At 48.7% G+C, this 27,265-nt stretch overlaps 1 protein-coding gene across 1 annotated transcript; it reads left to right on the forward strand.

Annotated features, from left to right (window-relative positions):
• Window positions 1-2: 2 nt before the first annotated feature.
• Window positions 3-26,030, forward strand: dtx4a (deltex 4, E3 ubiquitin ligase a). Its single transcript, XM_069191480.1, has 9 exons — window positions 3-1,845; window positions 8,357-9,314; window positions 17,477-17,538; window positions 18,081-18,242; window positions 19,393-19,454; window positions 19,716-19,871; window positions 20,153-20,314; window positions 21,073-21,162; window positions 21,655-26,030. The coding sequence occupies exons 1-9, from the start codon at window positions 1,638-1,640 to the stop codon at window positions 21,880-21,882; spliced, it is 2,088 nt and encodes a 695-aa protein (XP_069047581.1). The 5' UTR covers window positions 3-1,637; the 3' UTR covers window positions 21,883-26,030.
• The last annotated feature ends 1,235 nt before the right edge of the window (window positions 26,031-27,265 follow it).

The following is a 27,265-nucleotide window of genomic DNA, read 5'->3' on the forward strand; positions in this document are numbered from 1 at the left end:
TGATTCCCCCAATGATATTACCTGCTATAGAGCTCAAATGTAACTGCGCTGCTCAGTAACACAGTACCTTCGCGTAGCCTCAGCAGGGCGAGATGGGCGGGGCGTTACGAGCCTGCGGGAAGGGGGAGGGCAGACGGGCGTGGCGTCTCCGAGACGCGATTGGCTGCCCTGGGGAACTACGTGGGGGCGTGGCGAGTACCCGGACGCAGAGCCGCTCGGTCTTACACAAACACTGAAGCTCTCAGCAATGGGCACCGAGATTTGGAGCAAATAGCGCAGAAACGTGGAAGAAATGGCCTGCCGCATTCGTGATGGTTGAATCATGATCACGGGGCTTTGCTTTGCTCCCGTCTCTTTGCCCTCGGATGATTTGTGAAGCCACGCGTGGAAATTCTGGACTGAGAAGCCCACACCAGTAAGTTCCTATCACGACACTGCTAGCTTGTGATTCCGGACTCGACAGTCGCCCTTGCTGTGGGACGCATTGGGTGCGTGGAAACCCGGGCTCTTCGGCTCCAGCTGCTACCAAAAAAAACGGAGCGTGTTTTTTTTTCTCCTGGGCGGATTGTACACTGAACCCACTGATGCACGGACCGTCGCCCTGGGACTCGGAGCTACAAACTGTTGCATGTTTAGCCGAAGGAAAACCGAAATATTGGAGAAATTCTCTCACGGTTGACGCACGGAGCGGGTGAGGAAGAATACCCGGTATTGCGGTGGGGGTAGGCTCGCACATGTCCCTAGCCGAGCCCGGCCTCCCCGAGTTTGTGTCTCTCGTCTCCAGTCAATCGTAGCAGCGGGCGCCCCGTCACGTGACAGGCGCACCACCGCGAGCCCGTCTCGTGCGCGACTCCGTGTCCCCGAAAGAGGGGGTCTAAGGAGTGCGCCTGCCGGAGGAGGAGTACCCCAGCCCGGGGCAGAAGCGTGAGGGGTCGGTCGCCGCTGGACGTGAGTGAGCTGCTTTCGCAAACCGGAACCGAGCCGCGGAGCGCCGGGTCGGAGCTGGGAACCCACCCCCCCAGGCGCCGCGCTGCCAGCCGAACCGGTTCTCCGGTGAGTCAGGCAGGAGCGTGGATGTGTCACCGCGTCTCTCCTTCGTGCACCGCGAACCCTGCCTGAAATGGACACCGTGCTTGCAGCGGGGCCCAGGTCTCCCCAATAACCGAGCCTCGAGCCGATGGACCCCAGTATCCCTGCTTACTGCCACCAAGAACGGTACTGGTGGGCCCGGTCGTAACAACAGCGGGGACCAATGAAACAGAGCCTTAGCGTGTCCGGACACACACGGACACCTGTTTTTATTACAGGCTTGCTGTTTTATTCTCGGCGTCTTCACCTGCAGGATCTTTAAAGCGGGCAGCCTCTCCACTGCCCTCCTTGCGCGTAGAGACGCAGCCGCGTCGCTCTGCGGACTTGAGCGGCGACGATGATTTATTGAAACATCTGGGGGTTTTCTGGGATCGGATCGGGCTCCGCGGGCTGTATATTCAGACGCAGACTCGGGCCAGACCCAAACGCCAACTCCCCCCCACCTCACCTCCTCCTCCTCCTCCTCTTCCTCCGCGGTGTCTGGCGCTGCCCCCCTCCTGTCCCAGCCAGCCCGTCAGGCTACAGAGACGCCTCTCCCGACCGGAGCGATGCTGCTCGCCTCGGCGGTGGTGGTCTGGGAATGGCTGAACGAGCACGGGCGGTGGCGGCCTTACAGCCCGGCCGTGTCGCACCACATCGAGGCGGTGATCCGCGCCAACCCGCGGGGCGGCAGCGTGGTGCTGGGCCAGGTGGACACCAAGCTCTCCCCGTACATCATCGACCTGCACTCCATGCACCAGTTCCGCCAGGACACGGGTAAGGACATGTTTTCCAGAGAGAGAGGGTGTTTTATTAAAACTCAAAACCCGTACCGGGTCGCATCGTTCTGTCGCGGGTGTCTGGGCACCTGTCTGGATATCAGACCGCTGTTCTCTCTTTCGGCACGAATATCTGAGTCAATACCCTGTATACGAAACTCCCTGTCGGTTTCCGAGTCCATTTCTGCCTTTTGTGTCTGATGAGCGCCCTGTACGCTCCATTCGCGTCTCCGCGATTGCAAATCTGTGCAAATACATATTGTACGTGTTGACGTCTGACTGATATTTTCCCTCTGTCCTTATACCGAGTTCCATTAATCTCCCTGTAGTGCGGTCTGGGTAGGTCCTGTCTGTCCCTTGACGTGTCGTGCGCCTGTCGGACTGTCCTTTTCGACATCTGGAAAACTAATTAGGGAGCTAGAGACGAGCCAGACGCGGAAGCGATCGTCTTGCGCGATGGGTTTGCCAGACCTCCGTGCTCTCAATGAGTTTTCCAAAACTGACCGACGTGACCCCCATGCACGTGAAATTGTAATATTCCCCTAATCTGCGCTTGTCTTTAGACTGTTGGGGTGACCAGCGCAGGTGGTGACTCGGGGCCCAGGTGTCCACGCTGCGAGGTGGACTGTAGGCAGTAGGCACTTGATATGCCCCTGGGCTTGTCCTGGACATGCCCCGGGGCTGTTGCCAAGCAACGCTATCTATTGTCAGTTGTTCAGAGCCTCTGTGTGTAAGGTTAAGTGGAATCTCTTATTCATACACATTGGGATCCATAGATTACAAACATTCAGTCAAGTAAAAAAAATGGGTCAAATGATCTCCTCTTGTTTGAAACCTTGCTGGGGCTTTTATGTTCTCATGGCTCTGCTTGAGTTCCGACATCTGGTAACTCCCGGATTGGTTTCAAGTGCTTTGGGACTGAGGTCACAGTTCGGCAGGGCATTGCTGCACTATAAAATGTTATTGGGAGCTGTTCTGAAGTAGTTAAACTGGCCTTTTCCCTAGAGAACCTGAGCTGCTGCTGATGGAATGTCACTTTGACCTAGTCTTTTCTCCAGTGTTGAGGCTGCGATGGTGTCATCCTGAAGTTTTGGGGCAGGGAGACCCCAAGTGTGCCTGTAAAGATGTGGGTGCTTTTGGAGTTAAGAGCTGGTATTTCAAGACAGCTGTTGCTTAGATCTGGATAATGGAGACATTCCTTTCCTGTTACTGCAGAGTCCTGTTGGCAGCTGTAGTTTGTCACACAGCTTTCTAGCATCATTACAAAAGCAGAGAGAATGATTTGGAACAAAAACGGATAAAAGAAGGGTACAATTTTAGTTTTCTGTAGGCCCACATTCCTATGTGAAGAATTATTTTAAATGTCTTAATATAATATAATCTTCTCATTATCAAATATGACCTGATATCCACCTCCAGTTATCACAAAATAGTTGAGCAATTAATTAAAGAGAACTCAAGAGATTACATGAGAGGAGACCTACCTAGTCCTTTTGGAAGTTAGTAGTTACTTGATCAGATATTTCTTCCAGCTGTTTATTGAGGGTATCAAAAACACGGCTGGGTAGCTTGTTCCACACTCCCACCACCCTTTGTGTAAAAAAGTGGCTCCTGTCCAAATCGTAGTTTGGACAGGACATGCTGTCCAAGAGGAACTATTTAAAGAAGCTAGGTTATTGGCTTGTTCCACAACCTTTGTGCAAGTAAGATTTTAAATGCAGTCAATAACCCAAAGTTTCCAGAGGACATGGGTCAAAACGCCTTGGAAGTGCATTTAAAAACTAAGAACAGGAGGCACCTTTGTACACAGAGTTGTGGAAGTCTGGCACAAGCTGCCCTGTCACTGTTTTTTTCTAAACAGATTCATTAGGTTACCTACTTCAATGCCTTGAAGGCTTTGGCAGCATTATGATTCTGGTTTACAGGAAATGAGCATGACTGTGTGTCCCAACCCTGTTACTCGGAATTGAAGCTGAAAGGGAGAACTATTCGGATAACAAACCAGGACCAAAGCAGACATCAGCTGTGTTTGCTCATTGCAGATGCAATTTCACAGTCCCATGACATCTCTGAAGAATTCCCCCAGAAGGCACTGCACTCAAGAGGAGAACAAAGGTTCTTTAAGAAAAACACCCGCTAACTTATTAGGTGCAATAAATACTTCTTAAGCTGCCCTGCTTTCCCAGTGCTTCAGGGTTTCTTCATCTGGACTAAGTGGCACACTGGTGTTCTGAGATAAAGTGAGGAAGAGGAGGGAAAGGCAGAGGGAGAAGGGTTAGGCTGCTTGGAGATCTATTGTGAGGCTTGCTGAGCAGATGTTGAGGTCTCCATTGTCCGCGCCGGGTTCTCACGGCTCCTGTTATTAATGCGCGGCTGGCTGCTAACGGGGGTGGACAGGAGAGAGGCAGAGCAGCCTTGACCGGCATTAAGATGTCAGGCCTGTGCCGTTGTCCGCGAGCTGCGGTATCCCAGCTGCCTCTGCGACGTCAGCCACATTCCCAGACTCGCAGGTGACCCGGCAGCCCGGGGTCGGGGGGAGACTCGAGGGGGGGGGCAGGCTTGGAGGGCCCTTTGTCTGCAGACTGAGCCTTCCCAGAGTTCCTCAGCCCGGACCCTCGTGCTAGGCCAGCATGCTGGGACCACACTGTAAAGGGCTGATTGGGGCTTTTACCTCGCTTGGCCCAGACCCACAAGAGACTTATTCCAACTGGGGACCGTCCTGATCTCTTTCAGGACGCCAGACCAGTCTTCTACTAACAGCCAAGCAGGGTGGGTTGCGTTCATGACCGTTTTTATGTTCGGGAATGTTCGTTTCTCTCCGTTCACTCTCAGACGCCCCAACATCTCTGTCCGTCCCTTTGCACGAGGAAGGGGGAGAATGGAGATGTTTGGAAGAAGAAAAGGTCACGACCGAACTCGGGACGCCCCCTCCCCCTTTGTTCGTCTCCATCCCAAACTTCCACCCCTCTCTCTGTCCTGGAACACCGCTTGCTGCGCTAGTATGTGGGTCGCGTGCACCCCTCTTCTTCTTTTTCTCTGACCCCATTCATCGCTCTCCTGACTGAAAGGCTGTTGCTCTCTCTCTCTCCTTCTCCTTTCTTCGGCGTATTTTCCCAGGCTGCTGGGGGGGCCCTGGGGGCCGCGGAGTGAACAATCACAGCTTGAGAGAGGAGAGGGAATGGGGGAGGGAGAGAGGACAGAGGGGCTGGGAAGGGGTGCTATGTGACCCCTGATTTAGATGAGTCTTCACAGTCCAGTACAAGTTTTCTCCATTGTCTTCCCTTTACAGCTCTACTGTATTAACCCCTCTCTCTCAGAGCAGTGTTAATGTACTGGAGTGTCCAGTCAGTGTGTCTGGACTGTATTAACCCCTCTCTCTCAGTGCAGTGTTAATGTACTGGAGTGTCCAGTCAGTGTGTCTGTACTGTATTAACCCCTCTCTCTCAGTGCAGTGTTAATGTACTGGAGTGTCCAGTCAGTGTGTCTGGACTGTATTAACCCCTCTCTCTCAGTGCAGTGTTAATGTACTGGAGTGTCCAGTCAGTGTGTCTGGACTGTATTAACCCCTCTCTCTCAGTGCAGTGTTAATGTACTGGAGTGTGCAGTCAGTGTGTCTGTACTGTATTAACCCCTCTCTCAGTGCAGTGTTAATGTACTGGAGTGTCCAGTCAGTGTGTCTGGACTGTATTAACCCCTCTCTCTCAGTGCAGTGTTAATGTGCTGGAGTGTCCAGTCAGTGTGTCTGTACTGTATTAACCCCTCTCTCTCAGTGCAGTGTTAATGTCCTGTAGTGTCCAGTCAGTGTGTCTGTACTGTATTAACCCCTCTCTCTCAGTGCAGTGTTAATGTACTGGAGTGTCCAGTCAGTGTGTCTGGACAGTATTAACCCCTCTCTGTCAGTGCAGTGTTAATGTACTGGAGTGTCCAGTCAGTGTGTCTGGACAGTATTAACCCCTCTCTGTCAGTGCAGTGTTAATGTACTGGAGTGTCCAGTCAGTGTGTCTGTACTGTATTAACCCCTCTCTCTCAGTGCAGTGTTAATGTACTGGAGTGTCCAGTCAGTGTGTCTGTACTGTATTAACCCCTCTCTCCCAGTGCAGTGTTAATGTACTGGAGTGTCCAGTCAGTGTGTCTGTACTGTATTAACCCCTCTCTCCCAGTGCAGTGTTAATGTACTGGAGTGTCCAGTCAGTGTGTCTGTACTGTGTTAACTCTTCTCTCTCTCAGTGCAGTGTCTGTATTAATTCAGGTTCAAATTCAAGAGCTTTATTGGCAGGCCATTGAATTACTGTCTTGCCAAAGATGATGCAATTAATACAACATTTACCGTCATTTACAGTACAAACATCATTGGGCATGTACATACATCACATAAAACCTTGAGACAGGCTTACTCTCTGTACCTCAGGCTGTGACAACAGATATTGGGTTGCAGCTCTATTGAGTTTCTTCCCCCAGTAGGACTGCAAGATTATCTGATTCTAGGAGATGTGGGAATACTGGGATTAGATGTTTGTTTAATCCCAAACTATTTCTTACAAAGCAGCAGAAAGTATATCTCTGTCTCTGCTTCTCCCTGCTGGCAGTAGGAGCTCAGGCTGTGGTCACTGAGGCTGTACCTCATCATGGTGTGTTTCTTCTCACTGTCTCTTACCGTGGTCAAATACCCAGCTAATGTTTGTCTTTCTAGGGTCCTGTAGCTTTCCATCTTGTGTATGTCTCAAGCAGTCTTGTTCGTCTTGTGGCATGGTCTGGTTGGCTTTGATTCGTCTTGTTTTTATTTTGCTGTGCTGAGGGTTGGAAAGTGTGTAGTGTGCTGAAGGGGATCTTCTCTGGGCTCTACAGGGCCTTGTGGTGGTAGCAGTTCAGGTGATTTATTTTTTATGTTTACAGTTTGTTTCCGTCTATTGATTGGCAGTAAGTATTAGCCTAATTCAGCCCTTCAGACTTTATTAGGTAATCTCTCAGTCTCATTGCAGTGAACTGTAGTCTCCATTCAGTGTCTGTACTGACAAAGAGCCTTTATTATTCTCAAGAGGTAAACAATAGGCATGTACACACACAAATCAGTCATTTGTTAAGCAACGTTATGTCCCCAGGTACAAATGAGAACTTAAACCTATCTGTTTTAAAATTGGGAAATCTGTATTTGCGTTCTGAGGGGAATAATTGGAAACCGTTAATCAAAGGTTGTAAAGAGTCCTCTAGAATGAATTGTACTGTACGCAAGGCTTGTAACCGATAGATGTGAGATGGTGCTGATCTTTCGCCCTAATGACTTTCTTACGTAGTCTGACTTTACTCTTCTGTTGCACTTATTCCTCAGAATCAGATTCCCCAATCAGCATATCAGGCTAGAAGTTAGAACAGATTCAATAATATATTGACAAAATGAGGTCAACAATGAAACTGAAAAATTGAATAAAATTAAATAAAATAAACAGTCGCCCTTTAAAACAAAAAATAAAATCAATTTTAAAATCAATCTTTTTTTAAAATAAAATCAATATTTGCCTCAACAGTTAACTTGCAGTCCCATATCTGCAATCCCCAAATACTTAATTTATCTATTGTCACAACTGACTCACGCCTGATGCTGGTTTGAATTGGGGTCTGAGTTTGGTTCCTGAAATCAATTATCTTGTCTCTGGTTTTAGAGGCATTCAGTTTCTAATAGTTTTATTCACAAGTGGCAAATTCATCTACTAATGTATTAACTCTCTCTCTCAGACGTAGTGTTAATCCACTGCTTGTATTTATCTTTCTCTCTCCCAGTGCAGTGTTAATGTACTGGAGTGTCCAGTCAGTGTGTCTGTACTGTATTAACCCCTCTCTCAGTGCAGTGTTAATGTACTGTAGTGTCCAGTCAGTGTGTCTGGACTGTATTAACCCCTTTCTCTCAGTGCAGTGTTAATGTACTGTAGTGTCCAGTCAGTGTGTCTGGACTGTATTAACCCCTCTCTCTCAGTGCAGTGTTAATGTACTGGAGTGTCCAGTCAGTGTGTCTGGACTGTATGAACCCCTTTCTCTCAGTGCAGTGTTAATGTACTGGAGTGTCCAGTCAGTGTGTCTGTACTGTATTAACCCCTCTCTCTCAGTGCAGTGTTAATGTACTGTAGTGTCCAGTCAGTGTGCCTGTACTGTATTAACCCCTCTCTCTCAGTGCAGTGTTAATGTACTGGAGTGTCCAGTCAGTGTGTCTGGACTGTATTAACCCCTCTCTCTCAGTGCAGTGTTAATGTACTGGAGTGTCCAGTCAGTGTGTCTGGACTGTATTAACCCCTCTCTCTCAGTGCAGTGTTAATGTACTGGAGTGTCCAGTCAGTGTGTCTGGACTGTATTAACCCCTCTCTCTCAGTGCAGTGTTAATGTACTGGAGTGTCCAGTCAGTGTGTCTGTACTGTATTAACCCCTCTCAATTTTTCAATTCAAGGTGCTTTATTAGCATCTTTATTAGCATCTCTCTCTCTCTCTCTTAAATTCCTAATTACTGTGCCTCTCTCTGTCAGGTACTCTCCGTCCAGTGCGCCGCAGTTTCTACGAGCCCTCTTCTGCTCCAGGTCATGGGTGGGTGTGGGAGTGGGAGAACGATGCAGGCTCCTGGACTCCCTACGACATGGAAGTGGGCATCGCCATCCAGGCCGCGCGGGACCGCCAGCAGCCGTGGCTGGACTTGTCTTCCCTGGGCTTCTGCTACCTGATCGACTTCCAGAGCATGACCCAGATCAACCGGCAGACCCAGCGCCGGCGGCGGATCCAGCGCCGTTCAGATCTCGCGTACCCCCTGGTCTCGGGGCCGCTCCCCAAGACTGCGGCCTGGGGCGTGGCGCAGGCTGGGGGGGGTGGAGGCAGTGCTGGGGGGCTCGGGGGGGTGAGCGGTGGTGGCGGGGGTGGTAGTATTGCTGGCGCTAGTGCCTTTTCCACTGGCACTCTGGCCTCCGCCTTGGCCCCTGTGCCCCAGGCCTGTGGGTGTCAGCAGTGCATGCTGGTGCTGAGTGTTAAGGCCAATGCCTTGGCTCACACGCTGGGCGCACAGGTGCGCAAGCCTCCCCAAAACAAGCCCCCCAGCCCCAAGTCGGGGAATTACGCTCTCAGTGCCAACACGCTCCCCCATTCCTTCTCCCGTTCGTCCAGCTCTGTCAATCCCACTGCTGCCACCAACGTCCTCAACATCTCTGCCTCTGCCACCCTCCCGTTTCGGGCTGGCCTCCCTCCGCCTCCCCCTCTGCCCCCTCCCCCTCCTCCTCCCCTGTCTGCGTCCTCTACCCACCCTCCTGCCGCTGCTGTTTCCTCCTCTTCCTCCTCGCCCCTGCTCCCTCTCCCCCCGCCCCCCCCAGCGCCGCCGCCGCCGCCCCCTGCCTCAGCGTGCGCAGCCCCTCTGCCACCCCGCTCCAGCCTGGCGGGACTGAGCCGCCCAGCCCTGCAGCGCATCGCCATGGCACAGTCTCGAGCCCTCATCGCCTCGGGGTGAGTCTGATGAAACCGTTACCTGTGGTTTGAATTCGTTGCAGTAATTACGGTGCTGTGTGCTGCAGATTTGTGGAGAATTTTAAAACTAAACTGCAGAACAGCTGCCACACCTTGCTTATTAATGAGCACTCTTAAGATGAAACTGAAAGGGTCACCAGGTAAAAGAGGCTTGCCTTTTGCTACCCATGTTTTCAGATTTCATTTGTTCCATTTCTTCCAGTAACCTGATCTAATTAAGAACACGAGACAGTGTATAAATGAGAATAGATTGGTTTGCCATGTGGTGTATTGAAACACACACACTAAAGCCCCAGAAGGATTTGAACCTGCAACCCCTGGTTTCTAAGGCCACTGCTCTTACACCTGTGGAGCCTCCTCCATACATGCTATAATCAGTGTAGAAATTGATTGCATAAGTTGAACGTGACATGTAGGAAAACCATGCTTAATCCCCGCAGTTGTTTAACTGTGGAGGCAAATTACGAGGAAGTGATGATCTCATTCAGCACATGTTTAAAGTAGGCTTTATGGGCTGATTAGGTTATGCTTTATAGTACCTCATGTTCTACAAGGTTTGCAAGCTTGAGACACTGCAGAAAGATACCAGTTCATGCCCTCGTTGTCCTTTCTTTGTTCTTGAGCAAATGGGCTACAGTAAATTCACAGGTTACCTTCAGTCTGCATTCACTGTAAATGGGCTGGTCAGAAAGGTGAAGTCAGACGCAGTGAACCCTGTGCCAGTCTCGCCCTGCTCTGCGAGGACAGCGTACCTTATGACTGGTCCATGGGATGAGTCTCACAGGTGGTGGTGGCGTTTCCCCCTTGGAAATACCTCCACAACACATTCCTACCAGCACAGCTTTCCTTGTGTTCTGATCTGATTGAAGTCAGTGTTGGAGTCCTTAAAGGGATGGTTTTGGGGGTGCTCTAGCCAGAAAAGTTTTCCGACTGCTCCTTTAGAAAATAGGACTGAGGATAGGCCAGAACTCTAGGAAGTTTTCCTTGACTTGAGAATGGCTGAAACAAAAATACAGCGTATGTAGACTGTGTGTGACCTTGTCCCTTCCTCTGTCTCTGTGTCCATCTGTGTGATAGTGAGGTCACCTTCCATGTCTGTCTGTCTCTGTCCCTTCATCCATTTGTCTGTCTCTATGTGCGACTGTATGCATCTCTCTCCCTTCCTTTGTCCATCTGTCCCTCTGTGTGTGACTCTGTGTCTCCATATCCGACTGTGTGCCTGTGAGGTCACCATCCACGTTTAAGCATAACAAACAAATCGCGAAGGGATGAATGGGCCTGGGCCCCTTTAGAAAGAAAGCTCGTAAATCACATGCCACAGAGACACTGATGAAAAGCTCCTTGGCTGTGACTGAGATGCGTACAGGGACCCAACTCCTGTTTGGCTGTGTGATGCGTTTTCTTGTCCAAAAAAAGAGCAGTTTTCACAGTACCTCAGAACCAAAACAGCCCAGGCCTGTTTTGACAGAGTGATGGGGGGGGGGTTTAGTCAGGGTCAGCAGTTTCTGCGTGTGCTCCTGCCCACCCTCCCCCCAGTCACTCCCTCAGCCTTAGCATGTCTCTCACACCCAGTTCCCAGCCTTCAAGACTGAGGCCTTCTGTGAGTTATTGTGCAGGCCTCGTTTCCGTGGCAACCTTTAGAGTAGGGTGGGGGGGCTCACAGCTGCAGAGAGGGTAGGGGGAGCAGGAGAGGCCAGGCCTGTCGTCCCGGCAACAGGGCCTAGTCGACATTTGCAACACAATGAATCCTTTAGCAAGACAAAGACACTGGGACCAAAGGAGGCACAATAATAAGACGAGAGGGGGCCCCTTGTGTGTCGGCATTCGTGATGGAACGGCCTACTCTTTGCAGATCCAAGCCAGCCAGCCAGACGTGCACGAAGAAAGGAAGAAAATTTTCACAGGCACCTGGCGACAAAAGAGAAGGGCTCAGACAAATATTGACAGAGCCACACAGACCGATGAGCTGCTGAGAGAGAGAGAGCACGCTGTGCGTTCACGCACGCCTTCAGGATTAGCTGTATGGAAAGAAAGCAAAAGACGGCAGCAATCACGCAGACGGACAGAAAATTCATCTGAAAAGAAAGACGGAGAAACATACGTGATAAGAAGATAGAGAGAGTAGGCAACTCGGCCCATCTGGCCTGTTCGGCGAATTAAACTGAGGATCTCATCCAGTCGATTTTAATAAATTAGGCTATCGACTTTCACAATGTGGCGGAGCAGTTTGTTCCACACTCCAGCTACGCTCTGTGTAAATAAGTGTCTACTGTTCTCTGTTTCAAGTACGCTTCTCTATCCAAGCATGTGCCATATCCTGAATGCCCTCTGCCTGTAATGTGTAATGGTAGTGGTCCCTTCTATCCATTTCCATTTCCAGTTCAGTTGGGGGGAAAAGGAAACGTCACCGTGTGAATTTAATAGTTGCAGGCCGCGATGAGATTGGGTGCTTTCAAAGGTCACTGTATTGTGTGCAGTGGAGAAGTGGACAAAGGTACAGTTCAGTCGCAAGCAGGAGGAGAGATATTTAGACCCAGTCTAAATGTGTCTAGAGCCTGAATTGAATTTGGCCCTGGGTTCAATTCCAGACCTGGGATGCTATCTGCGTGGAGTTTGTATGTTCTCCCTGTGCTCATCAAGGTTTTCTCCAGGTGCTCTGGTTTCCTCGCACAGCCCAAAAGCATATTGGTAGCTTAATTGGTTTCTGGGAAAAATGTGTCTGTGAGCCCTGAGGTGAACTGGTGTCCGATCCAGGGTGTATCCTGCCTTGCGCCCAGTGCTTCCTGGGATAGACTCTGGCCCACCCTGACCCCGAGTTGGATTAGTGGTTTTTGAAAGCGATGATGATATTTTGTTCCGTTTTACTAATGGGCATCGGTTTGCTGCAGTACTGGGTGTGATTTGTAAAACTCCAGTTGTGCCCAAAAATGAAAACTGTCGCTGTTTCTTGTTGGAGTGCTGTTGACATTCAGAGAAATTGTGCCCCTGCTGGCTTTGAAAGAGTTACTAAAACAAGAAGCGATGAATACATTAAAAGTCAGATTGAACAGTAAGAGATCGTATATGAGTTACAGAGAAAAGGCACAACTGAACAGCCGTGATAGGATTGGGTGATGGTTTCCAAGTCTAATTTCCCATACGTTGTGATTAGTTCCAGGTTACGGAAAGGTTGTGCTTGCATGAGTGTATTGGAAGGCAGTGGGCATAGATAGGACTGCCTCTGCCGTGCCCAGATCCTTCCACTAGAGGGCACTGTAATCCACTTCTAGCTGGGCTTTGCCAGTGTTCATCAGTGGAGTCTGGTGAGGGTGCTTATGTCATGCCTTGTAAAGTGCAATTCCAGAGCAAAGAAGCTGGCTGGAATGATTGCGGATCACCCTTCCCTCCCAGGTTGCCACCTGCTATATATCCTTCGCGCAGGAAGACGCTACCGGTTCTTTAAAACCAGAACCACCCCAGTATTAGAAAGCTTCTTTCCTAGGGCTGTCATTTTGCTTAACCTGAATTCCCAGTTCAGTGAGCACTCTCTTCGTAATGTCTGTTGTCTTGTTTGTGTGTAGCTCTTGCAGCACCAGCTACACCAAAATAAGTTCTTTGACCACAAAATGTACTTGGCAAGTAAGATCAGATCAGATCCCTTTATTGGCCAGATACAATTTCTTGTATTAGGAATGTGTCTTTTCACATACCTCAGCTTGCTCTCCATGAGACACACAGACAGGGAGAGAAGCTTGGGGTCAGAGCACAGGGTCAGCCATTGTACAGCGCCCCTGGAGCAGTTGGGGTGAAGGGCCTTGCTCAGGGTCCCAACGGAGTAGGATTCCTCTGCCAGCCGCGGGATACAAACCGGCAACCTTCCAGCCACAGGCACGGATCCTGAGCCACAGAGCCACCGCAAAAGTTGATTCTGATTTAGGCAACGCTTGATTTAGTATGGATCTTAAGATATTTTGTTTTTGCATCCCTGTGTTTGTGAGCAGATGTATTTGCATGTCCTACTCTTTGCAATCCAGACTTTCCCATTGTTTGATTTCCGTCCTTCTGCAGATCTGTTACTTGCAGCTGTCTTGACATAGTAAGACTAGAGAACACAAGATGGGTCACAATTCTGAGAAGGCCCTGTAGTTTGTTTGGTAGCTTACTGATCCCAGCATCTCATCCAGCTGTTTCTTGAAAAACTCCAGGGTATTAGTTCCAACATCTCTAGGTAGCTTGTTCCACTCTCCTTCCACCCTTTGTGTAAAGAAATATCTTCCATTTGCTGTTTAAAATGACTTCCATATAGGTCCCTCTTGTGCCCTGTTTTTTGCTTCACTGTTTAAATTATAATAAGACCTGTGGGTTGACTTTGTCGATAATTTTAAAGATTGTGAAAACTTGTATCAGGTCTCTTCCTCCTCTATGCTGTTCAAGACAGAAGGGACTCAGTTCCTTCAGCCTGTCAGTGCAGTTCATTCCCTTCAGTGCCTGAATGTATCTGATTGCTTTTCTCTGGACTCTGGAGGAAAAAGACTGGTTAACTGTTTCCGGGAACATGTCAGAGCAGGGTAATCAAAGTTTTATCCAAGAATATAATTTACTTTTTAAACATCCAGAAAACATGTTTTAACACAAATTTTGGTATATTTTATCTTTTAATTTTAAATTCTTGAAAATGCATGTCATTTTTCTTCATGATGCAGTGCATTACCTCTTAAACGAGGTTTTTGAAAAGTGTTACCTTACACCAGTAGCTTGTAACAGTAATGGGTTCATTTTTGACGAGACGCCTTACAGGTGTAACTTGTAAACGTAAAAAGCAGATGTGGTAAGTGTTCAGCTTTCTTATGATGTTGAGTTTCTATCCCCCACAGTGTCTCTATACAGGATACTGCAAACATGCTAGAGTGTACTGCACACATTTGAGAAAAGTTGTCTGGTTTGCTTCCTGGGACATTCAGAGCTGAGAGCGCACATGGGTTCTACCCGATGAAGGCTCTCGGAATGGCGGTGGGGCAGCCTGTTGATTTCTCCCATGCGTTCCTTTCCTAATCCGATCTGAGGATCGGCCGGAGTCTTGCTCATCCGTTCACGTGGAAATTCGAAGTTCCAGAGGCGTCAGCTGGAGAGATTAGGTTCTCTTTCCACCTGCCATATGTCCGAGCAGCCTGCTCATTAGTCTGTCTTAGCTACAGTCTGACGTCAAGGGTCACGATCTCTTTCCGAGTGCACGTGTGCTGTGCCTTAGTCTCTCTTGGGCTTCTCTCTCTCTCTCTCTCTCTCTCTCTCTCTCTCTCTCTCTCTCTCTCTCTCTCTCTCTCTCTCTCTCTCTCTCTCTCTCTCAGGGTCCTGCCCCAACCACTGTGTGTCAGTAGCACAGATGGACAGTGTGTTAAACCTAGATTAGCATGGATCACACTGACTAAACTCTCACAAGCTGCCTCTCTGCATTGCTTCACACTGTGGACGAACTTCGGAAATAGACAGCCAGAACCCATAAAGATCCCAGGATCTCTTCCAGACAGTTCTTAACAGAAACCAGAGTATCTACTTCACCACCATGGCTGGGCAGCTTCTGCCACTCTCCTACCACCCTTAAAGTAAAGTGCCATATGTTCTGGGTTTTAAATTGCCTTCCACATGGTTCCTACTTGTGACCTTGTGTTTCACTCTTGATTCTGAAGAAGTCATATGGGTTGGCGTTGTTTATGAGGATTTTGAGCACTTGTATCTGGTGTTGTACCTTGTAGTCTTCATCAGTCCTCGTACACAGTCAATATTTTGCCTTATTCTATTCATCTCTATTTTTAATCAAAATCCACAACAGGGGCAGAATAGAATGACCAAAATGCAAGCGGAAGCTTTAGGAAGTTGGTGTAGGTAATTTTGACATGGAAGGCAGAGTCAGGAATCGCTGTCAGTGACAGTATTTTACTCCATCATGCTGTTCAGTCCAGCAGCTTCAGGTTCAGTGCCTCACAGCTCTAGGGTCCTGGGTTTGATTCTGCTCAGTCTGTGTGTGATCTGTTGATTGTTTTTCCACATACAGTGTGTCCCAGATGGCACATAAGGGTGTGTGTATCTGTCTGCAGAGTGTGAGTCTCTACAGGGTGTGTAATGAGTGTGTGTGTGTCTGCAGGGTGTGTTGAAGGGTGTGAGTCTAACAGGGTGTGTAAGGAGTGTGTGAGTGTGCAGGGTGTGTTGAAGGGTGTGAGTCTAACAGGGTGTGTAAGGAGTGTGTGAGTCTGCAGGGTGTGTTGAAGGGTGTGAGTCTAACAGGGTGTGTAAGGAGTGTGTGTGTCTGCAGGGTGTGTTGAAGGGTGTGAGTCTCTACAGGGTGTGTAAGGAGTGTGTGTGAGTCTAACAGGGTGTGTTGAAGGGTGTGAGTCTAACAGGGTGTGTAAGGAGTGTGTGTGTGGGTGTGTACAGGGTGTGTTGAAGGGTGTGAGTCTAACAGGGTGTGTTGAAGGGTGTGAGTCTAACAGGGTGTGTTGAAGGGTGTGAGTCTAACAGGGTGTGTAAGGAGTGTGTGAGTCTCTACAGGGTGTGTAAGGAGTGTGTGTGTCTGCAGGGTGTGTTGAAGGGTGTGAGTCTCTACAGGGTGTGTAAGGAGTGTGTGTGAGTCTAACAGGGTGTGTTGAAGGGTGTGAGTCTAACAGGGTGTGTAAGGAGTGTGTGTGTGGGTGTGTACAGGGTGTGTTGAAGGGTGTGAGTCTAACAGGGTGTGTTGAAGGGTGTGAGTCTAACAGGGTGTGTAAGGAGTGTGTGAGTCTAACAGGGTGTGTAAGGAGTGTGTGTGTCTGAAGGGTGTGGGTCTAACAGAGTGTGTAAGGAGTGTGTGTGTGTCTGCAGGGTGTGTTGAAGGGTGTGAGTCTAACAGGGTGTGTAAGGAGTGTGTGTGTGTCTGCAGGGTGTGTTGAAGGATGTGAGTCTAACAGGGTGTGTAAGGAGTGTGTGTGTGTACAGGGTGTGTTGAAGGGTGTGAGTCAAACAGGGTGTGTAAGGAGTTTGTGTGTGTGTCTGCAGGGTGTATTGAGGGGTGTGAGTCTAACAGAGTGTGTAAGGAGTGTGTGTGTGTCTACAGGGTGTGTTAAAGGGTGTGTAAGGAGTGTGTGGACCCTGCGAGTGTCCACAGGGCACGTGAGAAGTGTTTGTGTGAACAGTGACGCAGAGATAATCGCTCAGGTGCTACAGTGTTGTCTGTGTGAGGTCACTGAGCAGATGGACTCTCACAGATTAGCTCTATAAGAGTCCAGAGCTGTATATGAAAGAGACTGGACTGAGGCAAATTCTCCGATTCTGTAGCTATATTCCTGAGAAAAATGGACTAACAGACCTTTACCAGAATTGCGCCCACAGCAACTACAGCTTCTGACCTGCTTAGCTCCTTTATTACCTTGTCTGCTGTTTGGGAAGATTTGGAAGGATGACTATACTGAAATCCTTTCGGTGAGTTTTGATCTGGTGAAAGAAGAGAAGATTGGTTTGGGTTGAATGTAGACTGTCGCCTGTGTAAAGTCTGGTCTGTATCACTCATCTGTGTCAGGTAAAGGAAGTAGATGAACTCTGTATCCAGACAGTGCCAGTGTTAGGAGAGTGTTTTTCCTGATTTGGTGTTACAGAAGTGATTCTGAAGTGCCATTGTCTGAGTACTCCTTCCTATCTCATCTTTTGTTAAGAACCCCTCTCATGTGAATTAAATCATGTCTTAATTCAATGATGGTTGCTACAGGAGAATGTATTTGTATCTACAGTGTTGGAAAAACCTAATTTTATCAAATAATCTGTTACAGTTACAAGTTACTGGTGTAAAGGGTTACTTTTATAACAGTTCAGTTCAGTTACATGTGACTGGTATAAGTGAATACGAGGTTAAATAAACAAGTTAGGCGAAATTGCATGTAAGAGGATATGTATTATTTTACGTCATCATCTTCCACAGTTGTCTATATAGTGTATGAGAGGTTCTTTTTACAGGAGACAATACACCAATGAGGAAATTTTACAAGTGTTGTGCACATTTGTGAATGCTGACTTGACAAGCCCTCTGGTTTTAACACCTTGCCACTAATCTAATGGGTTTTCTTTTTAGCCTCTGAACTCTTGAAAATTGTCAGTCCTGGGAATTAGGAAGTGCTAAAACCTACGTTTTTCTGTTCCAGGGTTCCCACTGTTCCAGTGAAGAATCTCAATGGCTCCAGTCCAGTTCACCCAGCACTGGCAGGTAAGAGAGGGATTAATACACTACAGTACATTAACACTACGCTGAGATAGAGGGGTTAATGCAGTCCAGACATACTGACTGGATACTCCAGTACATTAACACTGCACTGAGAGAGAGGGGTTAATACAGTCCAGACACACTGATTGGACACTACAGGACATTAACACTGCACTGAGAGAGAGGGGTTAATACAGTACAGACACACTGACTGGACACTCCAGTACATTAACACTGCACTGAGAGAGAGGGGTTAATACAGTACAGACACACTGACTGGACACTCCAGTACATTAACACTGCACTGAGAGAGAGGGGTTAATACAGTACAGACACACTGACTGGACACTCCAGTACATTAACACTGCACTGAGAGAGAGGGGGGAGGTGATAAATATGGGAGTGTGTGGGTATGTGAAGGTGTCAGCAGTGCACCTCATCCTTCCAGCCTTTGTCAGCGTCTCTGTCGCTTCTTACCCAAGCCTTTCCCAGATTATGAGCATGAACATTTTTCAGTATCTCACTTGGCGCTCTGTGGCTCCCAGGTATCACCGGTATCCTGATGAGTGCGGCGGGACTCCCCGTGTGTCTGACGCGCCCACCAAAACTGGTGCTGCACCCTCCCCCTGTCAGCAAGAGTGACATCAAACCCATCCCGGGGCTGGGCCACTGCTGCCGCAAGACCACCAAGAAGCAGGCGCGCAAAGGTGACACGCCGCTCAGTACAGACTTGTCCACACTCCCACAATCCTCTGTGCGCACAAAGGTGACATGCCGCTCAGTACAGACTTGTCCACACTCCCACAATCCTCTCTGCGCGCAAAGGTGACATGCCGCTCAGTACAGACTTGTCCACACTCCCAGAATCCTCTCTGCGCGCAAAGGTGACATGCCGCTCAGTACAGACTTGTCCACACTCCCACAATCCTCTGTGCGCACAAAGGTGACACGCCACTCAGTACAGACTTGTCCACACTCCCACAATCCTCTGTGCGCACAAAGGTGACACGCCACTCAGTACAGACTTGTCCACACTCCCAGAATCCTCTCTGCGCACAAAGATGACACGCCGCTCAGTACAGACTTGTCCGCACTCCCACAGTTCTTCTCTGTTTAAGGAATCACCTGCTTTTTTCAGTTTGAGTGACCCTGAGTGTAACTCCCACTGCCGTCCCTGGGCCTTGCTGGTCGTGAGGAAATCCCCCGGATTTGACATGGGTGGTTCAGTTCCTCACTTTTTAAATATCGCTCCCCAAGACATTGCGCTCCCTCACTTTTTGGGGTCACTTTGTGACCCAACAGTAGTTTCCTTTTGGGTCTAATAATCCTGCTGATGCGCTTGGCCTATCAAATCAGGCGAGTTCCTACTAGTTGACTGATTCGCTAACGAGCCGGATGGGTCAAATGGCCCCCTCTCTTTTGCCACCTCCTTGCGCCACAGGGCAGGCCATGTCACACGGGATAGAGGAACTGAACCTCTTTGGTCTCCAGCTGAGCAAACTGCGCTAAGATTGCCCTTATGTTTTCAGTCACATCAGAGATTTTGATAAAGTGCATTTTCAAGTTGATCAAGGAGAAAACCGAATTAAGGACAGATGTATTTAAGACTGAAAAAAGGGAGGCATTTTAACACGGAGAGTAGAAGACTTCCTCTGGATGCTTATCCAGCCATGTTGCTGAACTGCCTGGGAGGTTTCAAGACTGAATATTCAGGGTCTGGATTACTGCACAGCAGGAAGTGGTCTCTACCTTTCCTATGCAGTGCAGTCCAACACAGTTCAGTAGTCCAGTTCAGTGGTATATAGGAGGAAACTGCTGGGTATTGAGAGTTCAGAGCTCTTGGTTTCTTTCTTTTAGGTAAAACCCCAGAGGAAGTGGTGAAGAAATACCTGCAGAAAGTGCGCAACCCTCCTGAGGAGGTGAGAATGTCGTCCGTGTCCTTCCCTCTCTGCTCAGTGTGTCTGTATCTGCCTCACTGTTTCCCTCTTTCTGGTCAGTATCTCTTTATCCCCCTTGCAGTCTCTGTGCACAATGTGTGTGTCAACCTTACTATCTCTTGCTGGTCAGCGTGTCAGTGGTGACCTCTTTCCCTGTCTGTCTGTCTCTCACTGGTCAGCGTGTCAGTGGTGACTGGTCAGCGTGTCAGGGGTGACCTCCCTGTCTCTCTCTCTCTCTCTCAGGACTGCACGATTTGTATGGAGCCCCTCGGAGGCCCCTCTGGCTATAAGGGGGCACCAGCAGGGGTGTCCAGGAACGAACCCGTGGGCAGACTGGCCAAGTGTGGGCATCTCTACCACCTGCAGTGTCTGGTAGCCATGTACAACAACGGCAACAAGGTGAGTACAACCCAGTGCAGTCCACCGCCCAACAGCTCGTCTGGGATGTAGCACTGTAGCTATGCAAACGCACACTGGACTGGGGCAGGTGGGCCCTGTGACGTGGAAACGTGTCAGTTGAAGACGGGACCTGGCCGGTTCCGCCTCTGTTTGCTCTCACTCTGCGATGGAGGCCCTGCGCGGGCACCTCATGTTCTCTCAGAGCCCCGTGTTGGACAGTGGTGCTGGCCTGGGGAAGGACTCCCATCTTTCATGGTGCCAACCGTACATCTCCTTTGCAGGACGGCAGTCTGCAGTGCCCCACCTGTAAGACGATTTACGGGGTGAAGACGGGCACACAGCCCCCAGGCAAGATGGAATACCATGTCATTCCCCACTCCCTGCCCGGGCATCCCGACTGTCGCACGATCCGCATCATCTACAACATTCCACCAGGAATACAGGTGTGTACGCTCTGTGTTCACCACAGGGACCTATCCTGCATGTCATACACAGCAGATACACTGTCCTTTAGATACACCGTGAACACCCACGCTCTATATGGGCTGCACTCCCAGCTGATGGTACTGCTACTGCGAATAATAATTCTTACACTTATATAGCGCTTTTCTGGACACTCCACTGAAAAAGCTTTGCAGGTAATGGGGACTCTTCTCCACCACCAGTGTGTAGCTCTTACCTGGCTGATGCGCCACTCTGCTCACCACACACCAGCTATCAGTAGGGAGGAGAACAGAGCGATGAAGCCAGTTCAGAGATGGCCAGGACACCAGGGTAACACCCCTACTCTTTTCGAGAAACACCCTGGGATTTTTAATGACCACAGAGAGTCAGGTCCTCAATTTTATGTCTCATGCGAAGGACAGCTCCTTTTGTACAGTATAGTGTCCTTTTTAGCATACTGTTGCATTAGGACCCACACAGACCACAGGGAGAGCAACTCCTGCTGGCCCCAGTATCACCTCTTCCAGCAGCAACCTTAGTTCTTCCCAGGAGGTCTCCCGTCCAGGTACTGACCAGGCTCAGACCTGCTGAGCTTCAGTGGGCTGCCAGTTATGAGTTGCAGGGTGATATGCCTGCTTGATAACAGTTCTTTTTAGTGAAATATGAGAATAAGACTATCGGACTTTTCACCCGTCACTTCTTCCAGTGTGTTCAGGCAGGGAATTGACCTCCTTTTTAAATCCCCTCTGACTAATAGGGTCCGGAGCACCCCAACCCTGGGAAACCCTTCACAGCGCGAGGATTCCCCCGACACTGCTACCTCCCTGACAGTGAGAAGGGGCGCAAGGTAACTGTACTGTATTAACCCCTCTCTCTCAGTGCAGTGTTAATGTACTGGAGTGTCCAGTCAGTGTGTCTGGACTGTATTAACCCCTCTCTCTCAGTGCAGTGTTAATGTACTGGAGTGTCCAGTCAGTGTGTCTGTACTGTATGAACCCCTCTCTCTCAGTGCAGTGTTAATGTACTGGAGTGTCCAGTCAGTGTGTCTGGACTGTATTAACCCCTCTCTCTCAGTGCAGTGTTAATGTACTGGAGTGTCCAGTCAGTGTGTCTGGACTGTATTAACCCCTCTCTCTCAGTGCAGTGTTAATGTACTGGAGTGTCCAGTCAGTGTGTCTGGACTGTATTAACCCCTCTCTCTCAGTGCAGTGTTAATGTACTGGAGTGTCCAGTCAGTGTGTCTGGACTGTATTAACCCCTCTCTCTCAGTGCAGTGTTAATGTACTGGAGTGTCCAGTCAGTGTGTCTGTATTGATCCTCTTCTTTCTCTCTTCCTCAGGTGTTGCGGCTCTTGCTGGTGGCCTGGGACCGGCGGCTGGTGTTCTCAGTGGGCACCTCCAGCACCACAGGTGAGAGCGACACGGTGGTGTGGAACGAGGTCCACCACAAGACAGAGTTTGGCTCGAACCTAACTGGCCACGGCTTCCCTGACCCAGGACACCTGGACAACGTGCTGGAGGAGCTCAGGGCGCAGGGCATCACTGAAGAGGACTGTCTGAGAGACTGAGGGCCAGAGGGCGGGAGTGCGCACAGACTGCCCACACTGACCACTAGGGGGCAGTCAATGCACTAGCTCTGAATCACCTAACAGGATCCGATGTTAACTAGCACTTGATAGAGAAACTAGAAGAGAGTTCCTGGGTGACTCTGCTGGAAATTGTGGTACGTTAATACTGACTTAACACTGCACTAAAAAGAGGGGTTAATACAGTCCAGACACACTGACTGGACACTCCAGTACATTAACACTGCACTGAGAGAGAGGGGTTAATACAGTACAGACACACTGACTGGATACTACAGTACATTAACACTGCACTGAGAGAGAGAGGGGTTAATACAGGACAGACACACTGGACCCTATGGTACTTTACCATTGCACTGACACTGTGTGAGAGAGCGCACAGGGTATGAAGTTCAGCAATAGGAGCTGTCCATCAGGGTGGTGCTGAAACATGTGAGAATGAATCCAGTACTAACTGACTACTTGGAAAGGAATGTGGTAGAGTGAGGTGGAGAAAGGAAGAGAGAGACATGTGGGTGGACTGGGAAGGGCTGGGAAGAGACAGTGAGTGGTGTGAAGAGTGGTTTGTAGAGAGCTTTAACACTTTGGTACATTAACACTGCACTGAGCACGAGAGAGTAGACGTAGATTTTATGATTGTGTTAACACTATGCTGAGAGAGGCAAAGGAAAGACGGAGGTTAATGTGGTACATAGGGATTTTTCTCCCGAAGTTCATTCCCATCTGCATGTGTATCAATGTCCAGTTCAAACTGAGAATGAGCTGTATTTGGCATGCATTATTTTGCATATTGTAAGTATATGTACAGAGTAGAGAGTTTTACGGTACAATAATGTTTCAGTTGTGCAATACTGCCCCCTAATGTGAGCACGTGTAGATTACATTGCCTCGGTCATTGCCCTTTTGACAACGTGAGTCACTACGCAGAGTTCGTCCCTGCTTTTGTATCCTGAGAAAAAGGCTGTCGGGTTGTAAAAATGTTGTGACAATAAGGAAACATTTTTCTCAAAACACGTTGGCAAAGTGCATGAGTGCGCCTCCCTCCCTCACTCTCTCAAGGTGAAGCTGCGACTGGTATTGCCTCCTCTGGTGGTGATTTGAAGTACTGCACCTCCAGCTACGAGAACATTCCTGTCTTTTCTTTTTTTTAAAATCCATTGTCTTTGGTGATTGCTATTCTTTCTCTGCATCCGATTTTCCGGATCGCTCGTTTGTTTGCCCTTTTGTCAGGATGAACCGAGGTGAAAGAACATGTTTCCATAAGTGTGTCAGTCCATCACTGGTCAGTCTTGTGTTTTCTATTGTACAAATTTGCGGTAAAGGCAACAGTGACTTGCTGTTTCAAAAGTACTAATATGAAAGGATACAGTTTCCATATCCCATAATACTGCTGACGTAAGGCTGGTGTAACAGTACACCACAGAGCTATACTTTTCAATAGTGTAGTACTACTGTGGTATGTACTGGTCTGATATAATACTATGTGGTTTAATAGAATATCAGAGTGCTGTTCTGTACTTTACAGCCCTTACCTGCATACTGATACAGTGATGCAATATTGCATCGCCATACTGTACACTAGTACAACACTACAGCACTGACCTGCGTTCTGATGTAGTGGTGCAATATTGCACTGCTGTACTGTACACTAGTACAACACTACAGCACTGACCTGCGTTCTGATGCAGTGGTGCAATATTGCACTGCTGTACTGTACACTAGTACAACACTACAGCACTGACCTGCGTTCTGATGCAGTGGTGCAATATTGCAGTGCAACACTACAGCACTCAAATTGATACTCATTCAGTGGTATAGTATTGCGCTACAGTACTGTACACTACTTCATCTACTTTATGTGCTTGTTACAGCTGATCATTTAAGTGGACTGTTTAGCAAATTGCAGACTTATCGAAGATTGTGAATCCTTTAGGGGAGAATGCTTCAGTTTCCTTCCTGCCTCCTGGAAGAAGGTGTGTATGAGAGAGAGTATGGTGATGTGTTGTTTGTTTAAGGTACTTCAGTCTGTACTGGTACGTGAAGCGGATTTTCTCCAGGAACAAGGGAGATGTAGCCGCTGTTGTGAGTGTGCATGTCGGCATGCAGATTAACAGACATTGTAGGTCATGCAGGCCTGGAGACGAAGAAACGCTCCTGATTTTTATAAAAGATTGGATTTCCGCTGCTGTTTCTTGCCAAACTGTATAGGGTGGGTACGCAGAGCCAGAGCCAGAGCCAGATCCCGAGCCAGTGACCTGCTCTACCAGGGACACCCCCGGCTCTCACTGGCGGGTTCCAAGACCGATCCGAATTCCGGTCAAGCAGTGAAGACCTTGGCAGTGGCCACTGTGAATCTGGCCTGGACGCAGGTGTTGTGGGAAGAGCAAGTCACAGGTCACGTGTGGGGCAGCCAGTGTCTGAGCCAAGCCCATCGTCTACGTCTGTCCTCCATGTTTGCATCAGCGCTGGTGCTGCAGTCAGCCCTGCAGAGGGACAGTGGAGCTGGACACTTTGTTCCAGACTCACACCCCCCTGCCTGTTAATACGCATCTCACCGGTCTTTATTCCCCCTGGCTGGTTAGGAAATAGAAATCCGGTGGATTTGGGGTGAAAGCGTGCTTTCTGTTAGCACAGTCCTGTAATCTGCTTTGATATAGGCCGGATCACTACATTAGAAGATGCTGAAATGCAGTTTCAGAACTGCATGTTCACACCCAGTGTCTGAAATTGTTTTTTTCAGAAATGTATTCTTGCAGCCAGGTTGTCCATAGCGTAGCGGAAATAAACGTGGCTGTGGTTTACGTGAATCGATTCCACTTTGCCAGAATGTCTTGGCTAGAACCTGCTGAGAATGAAGGCACTCTCAATGGAGGCTGAATAGACATGTCAGACAGTCCACAGGCACACCCTGCAACGTGACCTGGCGCCACACGCGCTGCGATCCTGGCTCTGAAACAGCTCTGCGCCCTTCGCGAAACCTTCCCGGGTAACTCCATAGTACATCCCCACACCTGCCCTGGACCCTCATAATGCCATGGTCTGCCAGTCTCTCGCAGCACAATGAAGTGAAAGGCTGGGGGAGACCTTTCGAGGCGTGTCCTGTTGTAGGATAAGGTCTTCTGAAGCAGTTACCGTAAAGGTTTACTGCGGCGGACGCGCGGGAGGCTGTATGTACACATGCGGGTGTAGCTGCATGCGTGTGCTGGCAGCACTTGACGGTGGTTGGGAATGTCGTGCTATTTAAGTCAGAGCTGCACTGGGCGGGCGGATGGCTGTCTGGGTTGGGCCGTGTACGTTGATGGCGCACCGGGGTTAAGAAGGCCAGTGGATTGCCAATAATGCAGTATGTTATGTTAACGGAGTTACCCCTCCAGCCGTCACCCCTTTCCCCCCTGCTGGCATGTCACCCCTCCTCCCCCAGAGAGAGCCGAAAGGTCTCTGCACCTCCTCTTCCTAAATGGTACGTGCTGGTGGCCATGTCCATAATGGTACCGGGTCCCCCAGCTGCCACTCCCTTAGCATGCCACCTCCAACAGTGGCATAGCCTTAAATGTCCCACCCCCCACTCCCTCGACTTTGCCATGCTCCTAACAATACCAAGCCTCCCTGGCTGTGCTCCCGCCACCCCAGATACTGAAGAACCGTGTGGTGCAGCTCTGACTTGAGTTATCTGTACTGACAGTTACTGCCAATAACCGGCTACCGATCCAGTCTGGTTATGTTCGGTCAGTTAGTGACCGGTTTATTACCTGTATTGTACCGTGTGTGTATATACATAATGTGTTTGTGTGTGTATATATATAAATATATACCAATTTACATGAAAACCATGTTTTTGAGCAGATCACTTGTAACCGAAATCTCTTTTCGGATGTTTTATAATGATTTCTCCTGTCATGTTTTTCTTCCGCGGTTTTGTTTTTCAACTCCTTAGATTTCGTTTCCTATGATTTTATATATGCGCGGACGCCCACGATTCTTAACATTTCTGTGTGTCTTTTTGTTGTCTAGGTGTTTTGAGTTAGCGCAACATCAAGATGAATATACAGATTCTTGCCATTTTAGGTGTCTTAATGTCTTTTTTTATTGTTTTTTTGGACTGAATTAAAGCTAGAAATTTCATGATGTGACGTTGTGTGTTCACGGAGTTTCTGGTGGCACCTCCCTTCTTATTTCATCGGTGTTAACAAAGGGCTTCCAGTTTTGCAGACCGAAGCAGTTTCTGCTGTCAGGCAGAGCTGATGAGCCCTGGTTCTGCAGAACTGCAGTCCAGCAATTCTGAAATCAGCAGCTTTCTATGACTTGGAGCACAAATGTTTGTGAGTTTGATAGCTTTAATGCAGTAATTAGCTCAAGTAAGTGACAATAGGCCAACTATAGTCCATTAATTCGATGGTATTGGGATTTGCTTTCTCGTCTTCCTCTGCATAATTGGCCAGATTCTGCTAATTCAATCGAGACGTGCTCCGGGGACAGACACCCTTGCTTCATATGTACAAGCAAAATGGGTTTATGGTGCTTAAGAAGGCCCATTTTGTGACTTTAGGGTCACAGTTTAGGGGGAACCCTAAACCCTGCTGGACTGCAGCTGTGCAGGACCAGAGAAGGACTGCTTTTCTGTCCAGACGCAGCCATCAAAAGTAAGTTACACCCCTGCAGCTCAACATGTGGCACAGAACTGAGCAGGTGAGCTCAGCAGTGCAGGTGTGTATTTCTTGTGTTGTCACAAAGTAGCAGGACAGGAAATGACCTCAAGTGGTAAGTTTTTTTTATGTTCTGTCACACATCTGGTGAAAGAGTAACGAAAAGGCTTCACTAAACAGATAAAATTGTAACAAATTTTAAATACCGAATCACACAAAACATTAGTTGCACTATATACAAAAATATTTGTGTGTCACAGGCCTATGTTCTACACACCCAGGAACTGAATGCTAGCCCTGTAACCTGAGACACTATACAATACCTTGACAAGCCAACAAGGGATGTCCCCTGCAACCTAAACAAAAAACACATGATCTAGTACTAAATCTCCCTTCCTTTAACCTGGATGCCCGAAAGTGAATGGGAATCTATCTCTATTCTAAAAAAAAACAACCGACTAGGAGAGAACGCCTTTAGCCTGGGGATTCAACAATAAAGGAAAGCAGAATTTCCTTGCCACAAATGGGTCGCCAAGCTCCCTATAACAAGGTTCAGATTACTTAGCTGGAATCTGATCTCCAAGACCGATCAGGGCAAGGTCCTGTCCTATGCATAAGTGTAGAGGAAGTGAAGTATAATGGTGTCTCCTCTCAGTTTCACTCCCATCTTTATCCTGTGTTGGAAACTTCAAATGATTTATCAAGAAGTTAATGAAGTAGAA

This window comes from Lepisosteus oculatus, chromosome 6, assembly GCF_040954835.1.
Source record: "Lepisosteus oculatus isolate fLepOcu1 chromosome 6, fLepOcu1.hap2, whole genome shotgun sequence".
NCBI classification, from domain to species: domain Eukaryota; kingdom Metazoa; phylum Chordata; class Actinopteri; order Semionotiformes; family Lepisosteidae; genus Lepisosteus; species Lepisosteus oculatus.